Source organism: Passer montanus, unplaced genomic scaffold (assembly GCF_014805655.1).
Source record: "Passer montanus isolate IOZ18808 unplaced genomic scaffold, ASM1480565v1 scaffold285, whole genome shotgun sequence".
In the NCBI taxonomy this organism is placed as follows: Eukaryota; Metazoa; Chordata; class Aves; order Passeriformes; family Passeridae; genus Passer; species Passer montanus.
Genome location: NW_024367540.1, coordinates 39,004 through 52,074, shown reverse-complemented (window position 1 = coordinate 52,074; position 13,071 = coordinate 39,004). Strand labels below are relative to the sequence as shown.

Genomic DNA, 13,071 nt, shown 5'->3' with positions numbered 1-13,071 from the left:
AGCGGGGCAGCCGCTAAAGGGTTCGCGTCAGGGGATGGCCATCAGGGAAGACTGTGCTCGTGTCGGGACGGGGCTGCAGCTGAGCGGAGCCAGACGGGGCAGGGCTGCAGCCAAAGCCGGATCAGGCCAGGAGTGGGGCCGCAGCTGAGCTGAGCCAGGCAGGACAGGGAGCAGAGTGCGACTGTGGGACCAGAGCATTGAACTGAGGAGGAGAGGAACCGCAGGGAGCAGTCTGGTGATACAGAAGTCCCTGGATCATAGGTGTTTCTTCTACTTTTTGGAAGAGAGGTTAGGCTTTTTCTCTCTCTTCCCTTTCCTTCTCTTTCCTCCTTTCCTTGTTTCCTTTTTTTTTCCCCCCTCCTTTCTTTTTCCTTTCTTAGGAAGGTGGGCGGGACTTGCTGGGAGGGCCTGTGGTTACCTGTTGAGATGGGACTGAGAACAAGCAGGGAATTCCCCAAGGAGCTAGGAAGAAGTGAGGAAGTACCAATAGGAACACCCCCAGATAGCCCACTGGGAAGGAAACTAGGCCAGTGGAAATATGACCCCAATACCAAGATAAGGACAAAATCAAAATGATTCAGTACTGCATGGTAGAATGGACTGAAAGAGAAATTAGGAGCAATCATGCATACTGGCCGAGATATGGATCAGATGAAGGAAAGATAGTGTGTTTTGTAGTGTGTTTTTTGTTTTAGTAGTATGCTTACTGTTTGATTTGCAATTTTATAATTTCCTTATGCTGTCTTTTTGTCTCTGCCCTTTTCCCAGAACTTTCCTTACTCCTCCTTTCATTAAATGCCAGTTTCTCCCCAAACCTGCCTTCCCTTGAGAAACTTCCCTGTCCATTTTGTATTTCTCCAAACTCTATTAGTTCACTGAAACTGTTCTCCTCCCTTGAAATTCGTTATTGGTTTATACATTACATTCCCAGCCTTGTTTTTCACTCCCAATTCTCCAGATTTGTTAAAGATTGTATCCTCCCCTGAGACCTGCCCCCATATATAAGTCACTGTCTGCCCCCAGTTCAGGGTCCTGGGACGCTGAAGAGGGGAAGTTTTACCATCAAATAAAGTTACCCCAGGACCCGTGGTGCTGCTCTTTGTTTCCATGCTGCTGGTAGCTGGGATTCAGCGGGGCTCAAAGCAGGAGTCTGTCGCCCTCCCTGTCACCATCCAGCCAGGACAAACAACAGGATATATCGGGCATAAAACATCTATATAAGAGCTAAGAAACCATTCAGTCAGGAAGAGAGTGACTACGCTGCCTGCTGGGAGGGGGAGACTTCAACCTCAAAGGTGAGCATGTTTAAGGCATCAGAAAATAAAGAATAGGACCCTTTAGAAAACTTGCCCTCTCCACCTCCAGTACCCGCAACTACACCTCCCTTGCCTCCTGATGGGTCTAGCCAAAACACTAGGAACAGAGTGGCACAATGAGAGGAAAGCAGATCAGGAGATGGGAACCAAGCAATAGTATTATATCCTTTGAGAAAAGTACCACTGGGTGGGGTGCAGGGAGGAATTGGATTTGTAACAGTACCTCTCAATTCCTCTGATGTGAGAATGTTCAAGAAAGAATTAAAAGGATTATTAGAGGACCCCAATGGATTAGTGGAACAGTTAGGCCAGTTTCTGGGGCCCAATATTTATACATGGGAAGAGATGCAATCAATAATGACCATGTTATTCACACCAGAGGAAAGACAGATAATCCAGGCGGCTGGGATACGGGTAAGGGAAAGGGAGCACGTGCAAGGACCTCCTGGGGACCTTAAAATGCCTGTAGTGTGCCCCAACTGGGACCACAACAGCACTGGGGGAAGACAAGACATGGAGGAGTACAGAACATTAATTATAAGAGGTATCAAAGAAGTAGCTCCATGAAATCAAAATGCTTGTAAAGCTTTCGACGAGGAGCAAAAGAGGGAAGAAACCCCAACAGAGTAGCCAGAAAGATTGGGGAAAAATATGAAGCAATATTCAGTTGTTAACCTGTGGGAATCCTTAAAATCAGAGGGTTTTGGGAAAGCTGCAAGAGGCAGGCCTCAGAGATAACAGAACTGCGATTAGAGCTAAGCAGTAGCCATTTGTCAGCAGAAAAATTATGTAAGAAGTAGAAAAGTAAGGACAAATAGAACAATGGTCTGTGTATTAATGCTTGGCTAGAATAACTCCCTAAGCTACAGAAAAGTCTATCTAGCAAGATATTAGGAAGTACTACGCTTAATAATGGAGCCCTGTGCATTGTGTTTTAAGGCATACAAGCAGGCATTGTATTTGAAATAAGCAAGAACTGTTTTAACAAGAGGTACGCATGCTTATAGTGTCAATAGGCTTTATGCACTACGTGACTGGCCAAAAAACTTTTGAAGTAAGTTGCAACATTAAGTTCTTGCTGCCAGGGATGTGAGCTGCTGGCATCTTCCCATTGTCATAACCATGTAATGAGAGTGATGCTAGAAAATAAACAACTTGAGACATGTTCCTCAGCAGTTCCATCCTGTTCATGATTTGTACACAGACCCCTGGCCAGCAATATGACCCTGATACAATGGCCAGACAGATCTTACTGAAGATAAATTTTGTCAGTCACACTTGGCCAGATATACAGAGGAAGTTAGAAAAGTTAGATGGTTGGCAAGAAAGGAGATTAGAGAATCTTTTAAGAGGGACACAGAAGGTGTATGTAAAGAGGGATGAAGAGAAGGCCAAGATGAAAACCAAGGTAATGGTAATCACCATTAGGGAAGGACACCAGCATGTAAAGAACAACCCAGGTAAGGGAGGAGGACCCCAAATGTGAGAAGACAGATGGAGAGGGGATGTAGCTTCGGGGGACTGGACACAATAAAGAGGGTTTGGGAGATGGGGGAACCTAGGACCAGTTTGCTTTTACTGTAAAGAGAATGGGCATATCAGAAAGAATGGCTCCCAAAGGGGAAAGGACCTGAGGGTCTATGAGACTGAGCAAAAAGGAGAAGCAGAAGACATAGGGTGTCAGGGGCTCTACCTCCTGGGGACAGAATACAATCAGCAGCCCTTGACAACTTTAAAAATAGGTCCCCAGGAGGAAGAATTGGAATTCTTAGTAGACACGGGCTGAAAGAACTTGAGTTTGTAGAATTCCAAAGGGGTGCAAAAAGGGTCAAGATACCATACAAGTAGTAGGTACAAAAGGGGAAGGGTTCAGAGTCTCATTTATAAAGCAAGTAAAGTTTGAAGGGACAAATAAAATAGGGATTGGGAATGTCCTATTAGTTCCAGAAGCTGGGTGCAATTTATTAGGACAGGATTTACAGGTGCAATTGGACATGGGAGTACTCCCCGAGGAAGCAAAAATGGTAGTTAAGCTTGTTCAATTAAGGGAAGAAGATAAAAAAATTCATAAAATGGTATGGGCAAAACGGAAAAATCGAGGTAAATTAAACATTAAACCTATGGTAATAAAAATAGTTAATGAAAACCGTCCAGTTCAGGTACAACAATATCCACTCTCCCTGGAAGGGAGACGAGGACTAAGGCCAGTGATCCAGGGCCTACTTGAGGAGGGGACCTTAGAACCATGTACATTCCCCCATAATACACCCATATTACCAGTAAAGAAGTCAGATGGGACTTATAGGCGTGTCCAAGACTTAAGAGAAGTGAATAAAAGAACAGTGAATCGATACCCAGTAGTGCCTGACCCCTATACACTACTGATATCACACCAGTGGTTTAGTGTGGTAGACCTAAAACATGATTATTGGGCTTGCCCATTAGCAGGATAAAGTAGAGATATATTTGCCTTTGAATGGAAGAAACCTGATTCAGGGAGGAAGCAACAGCTTTGGTAGACTAGGTTACTCCAAGGGTTTTCCAAATCCTCAAACCTATTCAGTGGTCAAGCACTAGGAGAATTACTACAACATTTCTCCATCAAATCTGAGATAAAACTTATCCAATATGTAGATTATTTGTTTCTCTCAGGACAGGAAGAAAAAGAAGTTTGGGAATGCACCATGGCGTTAAATTTTCTGGGGGACCAAGGACTTCAGGTATGAAAAGGGAAACTCCAATTTGTAGAACGTGAAGTAAAATACCTAGGACATGTGATTTGTCAAGGGAGCCGGCAACTGAACCCTGAGAGAATTATGGGCATAGTCTCACTCCCACAGCCAAAAACTAAGAAGTTAGAAAGTTTCTAGGCTTGTTGGGATATTGTAAGCTATGGACTGAAAGATACTCGCAGGCCATCAAGTTCTTGTATGAAAAGTTAATAGAAGCGATTAGGTGGGAAAAAGAGGATAAGCAAAAGTTTGAAGCTTTAAAGCAAAAATTAGTGCACTGGCACTGAGTCTTCCTGCCTTAGACAAAGCCTTCTCTCTGTAGATATAGAGAAAAGGGAGCTCATGAAGTACTAGCCCAAGACTAGAGAAGATCCAGGTGACCAGAGGCCTATTTATCAAAATTACTAGACCCTGTCAGCTGGGGGTGGCCAACCGCCATTTAGGCAGCGGCAGCAACCACCCTACTTGTAGAAGAAAGCAAAAAATTAACCTTTGGGAGAAAATTGAAGACATATACCCCACACTGAGTTAGGAGTATCCTGAGCCAAAAGGCTGAGAAACGGGTCACTGATTCCCAAGTGTTAAAGTATGAAGCCATTATTAAGAATAGATAATGATTTAGAGCAAATCATCAGTAACCAAACCCTGCCCAGTTTTTGCATGGAGAACCAGATGAGGAACTAATGCTTAATTGCCTAGAGGTTATAAACTATCAAACTAAATTAAGAGAGGACCTAACAGATCAACCACTCCAAGGAGGGAAATGATTGTACATCGATGGATCTTCAAGGGTAATCCAGGGGCACCAGGTATCAGGGAACGCTATAGTAGATGAAGGGTTGGTAGCCATAAAAAAGGGAAAGTTACCTTCCAACTAGTCAGCCCAAGCTCATGAGCTATATGCCCTAAAACGAGCTCTGGAAATATTAAGACAGCAAATAGGAACAACATATACAGACTCAAAATGCACTTTTGGAGTAGTGTATACCTTTGGAAAAGTTGGGGAAGAGAGGGGGCTATTAAATTCAAAGGGAAAGGGACTGATTCACAAGAAACTCATTTAAGAAGCATTAGAAACCTTACAATTACCAGAGGAAATGGCAGTAGTATATGTTAAAAGACATCAAAAAGGGGTGACTCAAGAGGTGCAAGGGAACAATTTAGCAGATTGAGAAGCTAAAAATGCAGCCAAATCAGGGACAGGAAAACTAATGATGATATCAGCCCCCATGAGAGAAATGCAAGAAGTCCCCGTATTCAGTGAGACAGAAGAGGAGGAACTCCTTAAATTAGGAGCCAAGCAAGATAATAAAGGGAAGTGGAGATTAGCAGATGGGAGGCAAATGTTAATGAACCCCTGGCCAAGAAAATGCTAGAAGGCATGCACGGTACAACACACTGGGGTACTCAAGTGCTAAGTGATCAATTTCTCAAGGACTGGAGCTGCATAGGAATTTTCGGAATAGCTAGCAAGTAACTGAACAGTCTGTGATATGTCAACAAGTGAATAAGAAAGTCATGAGGAAAACACCCCGAGAAGGGCAAGAACTAGCCTTATGGCCCTTTCAAAACATCCAAGTAGATTTTATTGAGCTTCCCCAGGTACCCAGGTGGAAGTTTTTGCTAGTGACAGTAGGTCACTTAAGTCATTGTGTAGAGGCAGTACTGACTGTTAAAGCCAATACCAATGTTGTGAGTAAAACACTTCTAGAATCAATCATTCCCTGATATGGGATGCTAAACAGGATTGATTCAGACCAAGGAACTCATTTCACATCTAAAATATTGCAGAAAGTTGCTCAAACCCTGGGAGTAAAATGGGAATTACACCCTCCATGGCATCCAAGGATGTGTTGAGAGGATGAATCAAACTCTTAAAAGAACTCTAGTTAAACCGGTGATTGAAACCCAGATGTCATGGATAAAATGTCTCCCTTCAGTCTTGTTAAGAATTAGAACCCAGCCCTGATCAGATCTGGGGGTCTCAGCTGATGAAATAATGTTTGGGTTACCCTTTTTGACATTGTCCCAGAAGGTTGCCACATATGAGGAAGGGGAAGCCAATGAAGAAATATGTCTATAGCACAAACATTAGAAGGGCTAAGACATAAAGGGGCAATTCCTCAAATACCACCCTGGATTTCAGAATCCTTAATATTAATCCTGGAGATTGGGTAATGATCAAGTCATGGAGAGATCAGCGCCTAACTCCTCAATGTATCAGCCGTGCAAATTGCAGAGCGGGGATGGATTCACGCCAACAGAGTTTAAGGCCCAGTAGAAGAACCCAAAGAATGGACTATAACATCCAGACTGGGTGAAATAGGATTGACTCTCAAGCAGATACAGAGAGATAACCAGAACAACAAGAAGATGCCCAAAAAGTAGAGTCAAGTTTCCACCAGCCAGCTTGAGAACTGTTTTCCTGTTTTAATGGGCAAGAATTATAAGCGTCTGTTGAGGGGAAGTACACAAGGGACTGTAAGAGGTAATGGGGCAGCTTCCTTAAGAACCACAAATAAAGTAAGACCAGGAATGGAGGGCAAGACCAGGTTGGTCCCTTTGTTTACTACCAAAAAGATTCCATAGCCCTGCTGCGGGAAGCAACCCCATAGGCATGGTAAGGTAGGGGTAAAAAAGGCCATACTGGACCTCTATTATTCCTCAATTGTCTTTTAATACAAAAGGGATCAGAGGGCAAGACCAAGTTAGGCTCTGTAGTCAGCACTAAGATTCACCCACTATGGGTAGTAACCCCATAGGCAAGGTAGACAGGACTCAAAGCCATACCGGACCTCTGTGATCTCCTTTTGTCCATTCCAAATAAGTATGTCTAGGGAAAACCTGAGATTTTTTCCTTCGGTTTCCACTGTCCTTGCCCAGATCAACAGATGTTAGTATGACTCATTCAAGAGAGAAAGATTTTTTTAGTTAATTGTTCGAGCCAAAGGACTTATAAAAAGGAAATGGGGGGGGGGTATTATAGATGAGTAATGCAATGGTTGACTCTCACAATTAAAGAGTGAATATCAAGTATATGTTAAGAGAAGTTTTGTAGATGTGTAGTTATGTTTCTCTCCCCTTGCATCATTATCACAGGATGGCCTGAGTAGTCCAGACACATGGGAGGATTGGCTTGTTACTATGGCAACACCTAACCTCCAGTCAACATGTAAGAAAATTATCTCCACCACTGGACAGTGAAGGAGGAGTCAATTGACAAAACGTTGCAAGTGGCTAAAGGGTTAAAAGACAGAACATCCATTGTGTGGCTGAGCAGATGGTGATAGAATCCTTTGCTCTTGGCGTGCTGTATTATTTTCTCCATTCAGTCTTCTGTTGTACTTTTTGATAAGGTTTTAATAAACCTTCTAATTTTTTTAAGTGAGTGTTATTTCTCACAATTGGGCTTCCTTCCATCTCAAAAACCTTTTCAAAAATGGCAGAACCATCCATCAGCAAACTGCGTTCAAAACATTACCCCATCCTTCCCTCAGCTTTTTGTAGGGCCTTGTCCAATAGATCTCCTGGCTGCAGCAAAATTTGTGCTCTGAGTTCTCTGGAACAGGAATTTATCTTGTCTGCTAAATGGACTACAGACAGCAAGTTGCTTTTCAGAGGACAGTTTACAGTCAGCACATGAATGCTCAGTTACCAGCAGCAGGCACCCTGCAGTGGGGGGGCTCAATGATACTTCCTGGTCTCCAGAACAGGAGAAGGAAATCAAACATAACATCACCACTTGGCTTTTCCAGTTCCATTAGAAGCTGAAAGAAAGCTACCAGAATTTGGTCAGGAGTAGTTAATTTAAAATAACCCCACATTTAATTCACTGATAACCCTGGAAAAAAGGAATTCACTCCGCACCCATGCAACAAAATTACCAGTGTTCTCAAATGACAAATTCAGCTTTTGTATCTTTACAAAAGGAAAGTTTTGGAAAGGAGTCGTTGAAAGGAGGTAACCAAAAGGGAGCTCTAAATACTACCTTCAAATGAGACTTTTATTTACAGAAATTATCTGTAAGCATTTCTTAATGAGATACCTGTACTTTCACCTAGCAGAAAAGAATCAAGGCTGTCTGATTTAGCAATTCTCTCTTGCACCTATGTTGGTCTGTGATGATTTCACATGAGGGAAAAAAAAGAAACCCTTTAAAAAAAATTAAACCATCTTTGTAACATCCTGTCTGAAAATCTGCTACCCACATAATGGACTAGAGTTCAATTTAAGCCAGTCAGTGGACAGAAAGACCAAGTTACACCGGGAGAAAAAGCACACAGAGAAAAGTCAGTTTAATAAAATCTTGTATGACAAATTATAGCAATTATAACTGGAATTCCTAAAACTAGAGAAGATTATGGGAAACATGGTAAATTTTGAAATATGTAACATGTTTCTAGAAAGTAAATTAATCATTTTCTACACTCACTGGGAGAGCAAGATACCAGCTGAACTGCAGAATGGGATGTGTTAGGAGCAGTCATTTAATGGCAGTAACACCCAAGCAATGGCATCAATTGATACTTCAGGGAACAGAGAGGACCCATTACAAAGTTGGACATTTTTTATTCCTGCAGGCTTCTAACAATCTGGTCACCTCCCACCTAGTTCGAGTGCAGGATGGCTGAGGATTCATTTATTTAGATAATTTCCTGCCCTGTCTTTTCTAAAGCAATGAACCAGGAACTGGACTACAGAAAGATGTTGTAATGACAACATTCTCTTACCTTAATGTTTGTGTTTCCTGTGGGTGTCAGTTTTTTTTTCTTTTTTTTTTTTTTTTTTTTGCTATTTTATGGATAAGAGGCTTAGTTCTGGTTTCAGTGACATCACCAATCTAACATTTTCATGGAATCATAGACCACGATGAGGTGGAAGGGGTCCATCAGGATCATCAAATTCAGCTCCTGGCCCTGCACAGGGTACCACCCCACCCTATGACTGAGAGCACTGTCCAAATGCTTCTCAAATTCAGGCTTAGTGCTGTGACCACTGCCCTGAGGAGCCCATTCCAGTTCTAAAATCACCCTCTGGGTGAAAAACTTCCAGATATCCAAGCTAAACCTCCCCTGACTCAGCTCCACGCTGTTTCCTCATGCTCCTTCACTGGTCAGCAGTGTATAGACTGGTACCTTCCCTATACCTCCCATCATGAGGAGGCTGAAGACTGCATTGAGGTCTCCCCTTAGTCTCTCCTTCTCCAGGCTGAACAAACCAAGTGCCCTCAGCAGCTCCTCACACAGCTTCCCCTCTAGACCCTTCCCCATCCTTGTGGCCCTTCTTTGGACACTTCTCTATTAGCTTAATGTCTTTTATACTGTGGTGCCCAAAACTGCCCCCAGAACTCAAGGTGAGGCTGCAGAGCAGAGAGACACAATCCCCTCCCTCACCCAGTTGGCCTGATGCCCCCCATGGACATGGGTGGCCCTCCTGGTTGCCAGAGTACACTGTTGAGTCATCAGCAAGCATGTTCAACTTCACTACACTCTTCAGTATTTTTTCCCACTTGGAAACCTGAAAGGCTGTACCTGTGTGGGTCAGCAGCCAACAAGCTATACACGAATTGTCAACACCACACGAAAGTTAACAAGAGGCCTAAGGGGAAAGATGGAGCACAAGCACAACCAAGAGGAAGATTGCTGTAAGGCAGCAGAGCTGGTCACCATTACCCTCCCCTCAAACAGCTGCTGCTTGGTACAGGAAACACAACACAGGGCTCAGGGTGTTTTGTTTGCTTGCTTGCTGACACAGGTTGTAATGTAATTCCCATGTACATTTTTATATGACAGTCTTACATAGATCTTTTGAGACATATGGGCGTTACCCAGTTTTGCCTGTCACTGGCTAACGAAGGCTTAAAGCAGAGAGCCAAGTCAGGGTTTTGCTTTGGCTAACTGTATCTCACTGGGCAGGGCCTGAACTCAACCCACTGCCAATTCTGTTGGGATGCACAGCAACACAATTCTGTCGGGATGCACAGCAACATTTCTGCCTTCACTAGAAAAATCTATGCAAAGCTTCTAGCTAAAAATAAAATCTGCATCAGTAAATAGTTGCCAAAATTTTTGGAAAGCTTTAGGTGATTGTATACCATCAAACCCCAAAGCAAGCATGCTTATTCAATATTTCTGAATCTTCATGCACCATCATTTGCATTTTAGGTAAAACACTTCCAAGTGAGACCTAGCATGGACGCCATAGAGCCTGGGACCAGGAAATAATGCCTGTTTTCACAGAAGTAGGCCGTGTGGGCCAAGACACCTTATTAATTTTCTTTATGAACAAGCTGCTGACAATAAACAGCTTTACAGTGCAAGGGTTTTTGAAAAGAGTAGTTTAAATCTGAGTATCTCAACAATGTAAAAAGATCCCAGATCCAAAATGCAGATCACTTACTCTAAAGTCCCCAGACCTTGTGATGCAGAAACAATTGTGTGGTGGGTACTAAGGAATCTGCCACGTTCCTGTTGAAGCATGCCAAGAGTAGGGGGTGCAGTAACAGGTCTGTTCATTGGTAAAAACCCCTGTTAACCCTAAGGAGCAGAAAAGAAAACCAAAATGCAAGAAGGCATGAGCAGACAATCCAGAGAGATCAAGACGCAGTGGCACAGCTTATCATTAGCCCTTTTCAACTGCCAGAAAAGTAATCACAGATGTTCCTTCAACTGGCTATCAGGAAAAGGGAAAGCACAACAACATCAGTTGCCCAACAACTGGGTGAGGGAGGGGATTGTGTCTGCCCCAACAACATCAGTCTTCAGTGATGATTAACAACAGAAAACAGGGGAAGACTTGTTCTTGACTGCCAGTGGAAAGTGTGTTTCATTAAAATAGAGGCGATATGGACCGTTTTGCTATTTGAATACTAAATTTCAAAGTTGATTCTGTGCTATAACCTGGGTTTCTGTTTTCAATTCATGCTACATCAAATGCTTTCTTCCCCTTTCATTTTCTTTTAGGTGATGCATTTTAGATCATTAACCTACAAAAGAGTAAGATAATTTCTGACTTGTATCCTATCAGCAAACTATTTATAAAGGAAATAGAACAATTTGGGGAATTAGAAGTGAAAGTGACCTGGTGACTACCAAATTCCAACCTTGCTGGACAAGAACATACCATGTTTCAATAAGAAAATAAAACTCAACTTACACACAAAAGGCTCAAATGATTAGAAAACACCCAAAGGAGAAAAAAAGGGTTATGGTTACAGTAGGAGTACTTCAGAATTGCACACAGAAAACCACATTTTTGCTTTTATTTGTGGTGGAACAGAATACAATAACCTTCAGCCCAAACTACTCAAGGCTGGCAGTATTACCTTTTTCTTCATGCTGCAAGACTTCAGGAAATGGAACAGGGACAGGAAGGGTTTAGAAGTTAAATTTTCTATTTAAGGCCATTAATTCAGCAAGATTTTTAAAAATGTCCTCAACTTTAAGCATGAAGAGTTGCATTGACTTCAGTAAGATTATTCACATACAGTTAAGTCAGGCAAGTGCTTAAATGGCTTGTTGAATCAAGCCATTAAATGAGAGCTGCTTTATTATACAGATTTATTTTAATGGCTGGCAGAGCTCACTACATGAGCCTATTTTATTCTTCCAAGGGCTAACAGCTGTTTTGTCATTAACTGTTCTGAAGGTGTAACCTGTATGCCTCCTGCACTTTACTGTAGCCACAGAAACAAAATTTTCTAAGAAAAATGGTATGCAACATCTATTATATATAGTGGCTTAGCTCTCCCTTAAATAGTAACAGAAAAGAACAGTACAAAACAATAGTTTCACTTTTTCAACACACAAGAGCATCTTATTGAAAAACTAAAATAAAAAAGTCTCACCACAATATAAATCCCCCAAAAATAATAATGAAATGGGAAGAAAAAAGGAGTTAGCAAAACGTCCTGCAGACTTTAAAGTCTCTTATCGCATTAAAAAAAATCTTCTCTGGTGAACCACAATGTTTTGTTTCTTTCTGTTTACAAACCCACTAGACAGCAAACAATGGTGTCCACATCCACAACCTATGTTGGGATTAAAAGGTAAAACATAACCTGCCCCATCTACAGTCCAAAAAAAAAATAAAGGAACCCAAAAGGGCAGCCAGTGAGCATAGGAGCTAGTGAGGACTGGGTTTCCCTGCGTAAAGGAGAGTAGGGGTTATAAAAGCAGAATTCGAGTTGGAACCATGTCGAAAAGTTCTATCTTGGAGACCTGCAAGACATGAACTATTGAAGAAACAGCCAAAAGGTCCCAATGAAAAGCTGTGACAAGCTGTAATGTGCCATTTTAATAACAAGAAAGAGGGGAAATGGTATGGGGTGGTTGCATTTTGTGTTTTTGTTGTTTTGGGGTTGGATTTTTTGTTTTTTTGCTCATCAATATGATGAGCTTTCAACGTCCCAAACCACATTCAGGTAGTTTCCAAGTCTGCTATTTTTTTGTGTGGAATCTACTGATCCAGACCAAAAAACCCAAACAAACAGAACAGAGATGCACAGTTCTTAAGTCCTGGAGCTTTCAAAACTGCCTGAAACAATCGCTGGCCTGGGGTATCCAGAGATGCCTGCAAGATGGTGTTCATAGCAGCCTTGCAAGCAGATTGGCTCACATCTGCTATGTGCTGCCAACGTTCTGCCCATCAGCTTCATCATTAGGACCTGAAACAATAAAAATAGTTCTCGGTCATAAGAAATATCTTTTGTTTCTTGCCTTGCAGTAAGAGACCCATCCCAAGTAGCCTACATAAGTCTCAGATTCAGGTGTTCAATGAGAGATGAGAACTGTAGAATTCTACCTCCCCCACCCTGCATATGGCCTTCTCCAGATTAAGATCTGTCTACTGTAGAATTTTATGTTCTTGACTAATCTAGTACAGGAATCCCAGAAGCATCCCAAAACCTAAAAGTTCAGTTTCCAAGCTCTTCAGTCTTCCCACTGCTTTTGTTCATATTCATTCCTCTTTTTATCCCCTTCTGTGAATCAGGATGAAGGACTGTCAAAGGCTCTATGTTCTCA

General features: G+C 42.2%; 1 protein-coding gene across 1 annotated transcript in view; it reads right to left on the bottom strand.

Moving 5' to 3' along the window:
- Positions 1 to 8,317: 8,317 nt before the first annotated feature.
- RANBP3 (RAN binding protein 3) overlaps positions 8,318 to 13,071 on the bottom strand; it is a gene marked incomplete at its 5' end in the record, with an annotated part of 41,514 nt that continues 36,760 nt past the window's right edge. The window contains one exon of the mRNA XM_039713332.1: positions 8,318 to 12,713. Coding sequence (XP_039569266.1) covers positions 12,670 to 12,713 — 44 coding nt within the window. The remainder of the gene's footprint in view (positions 12,714 to 13,071) is intronic.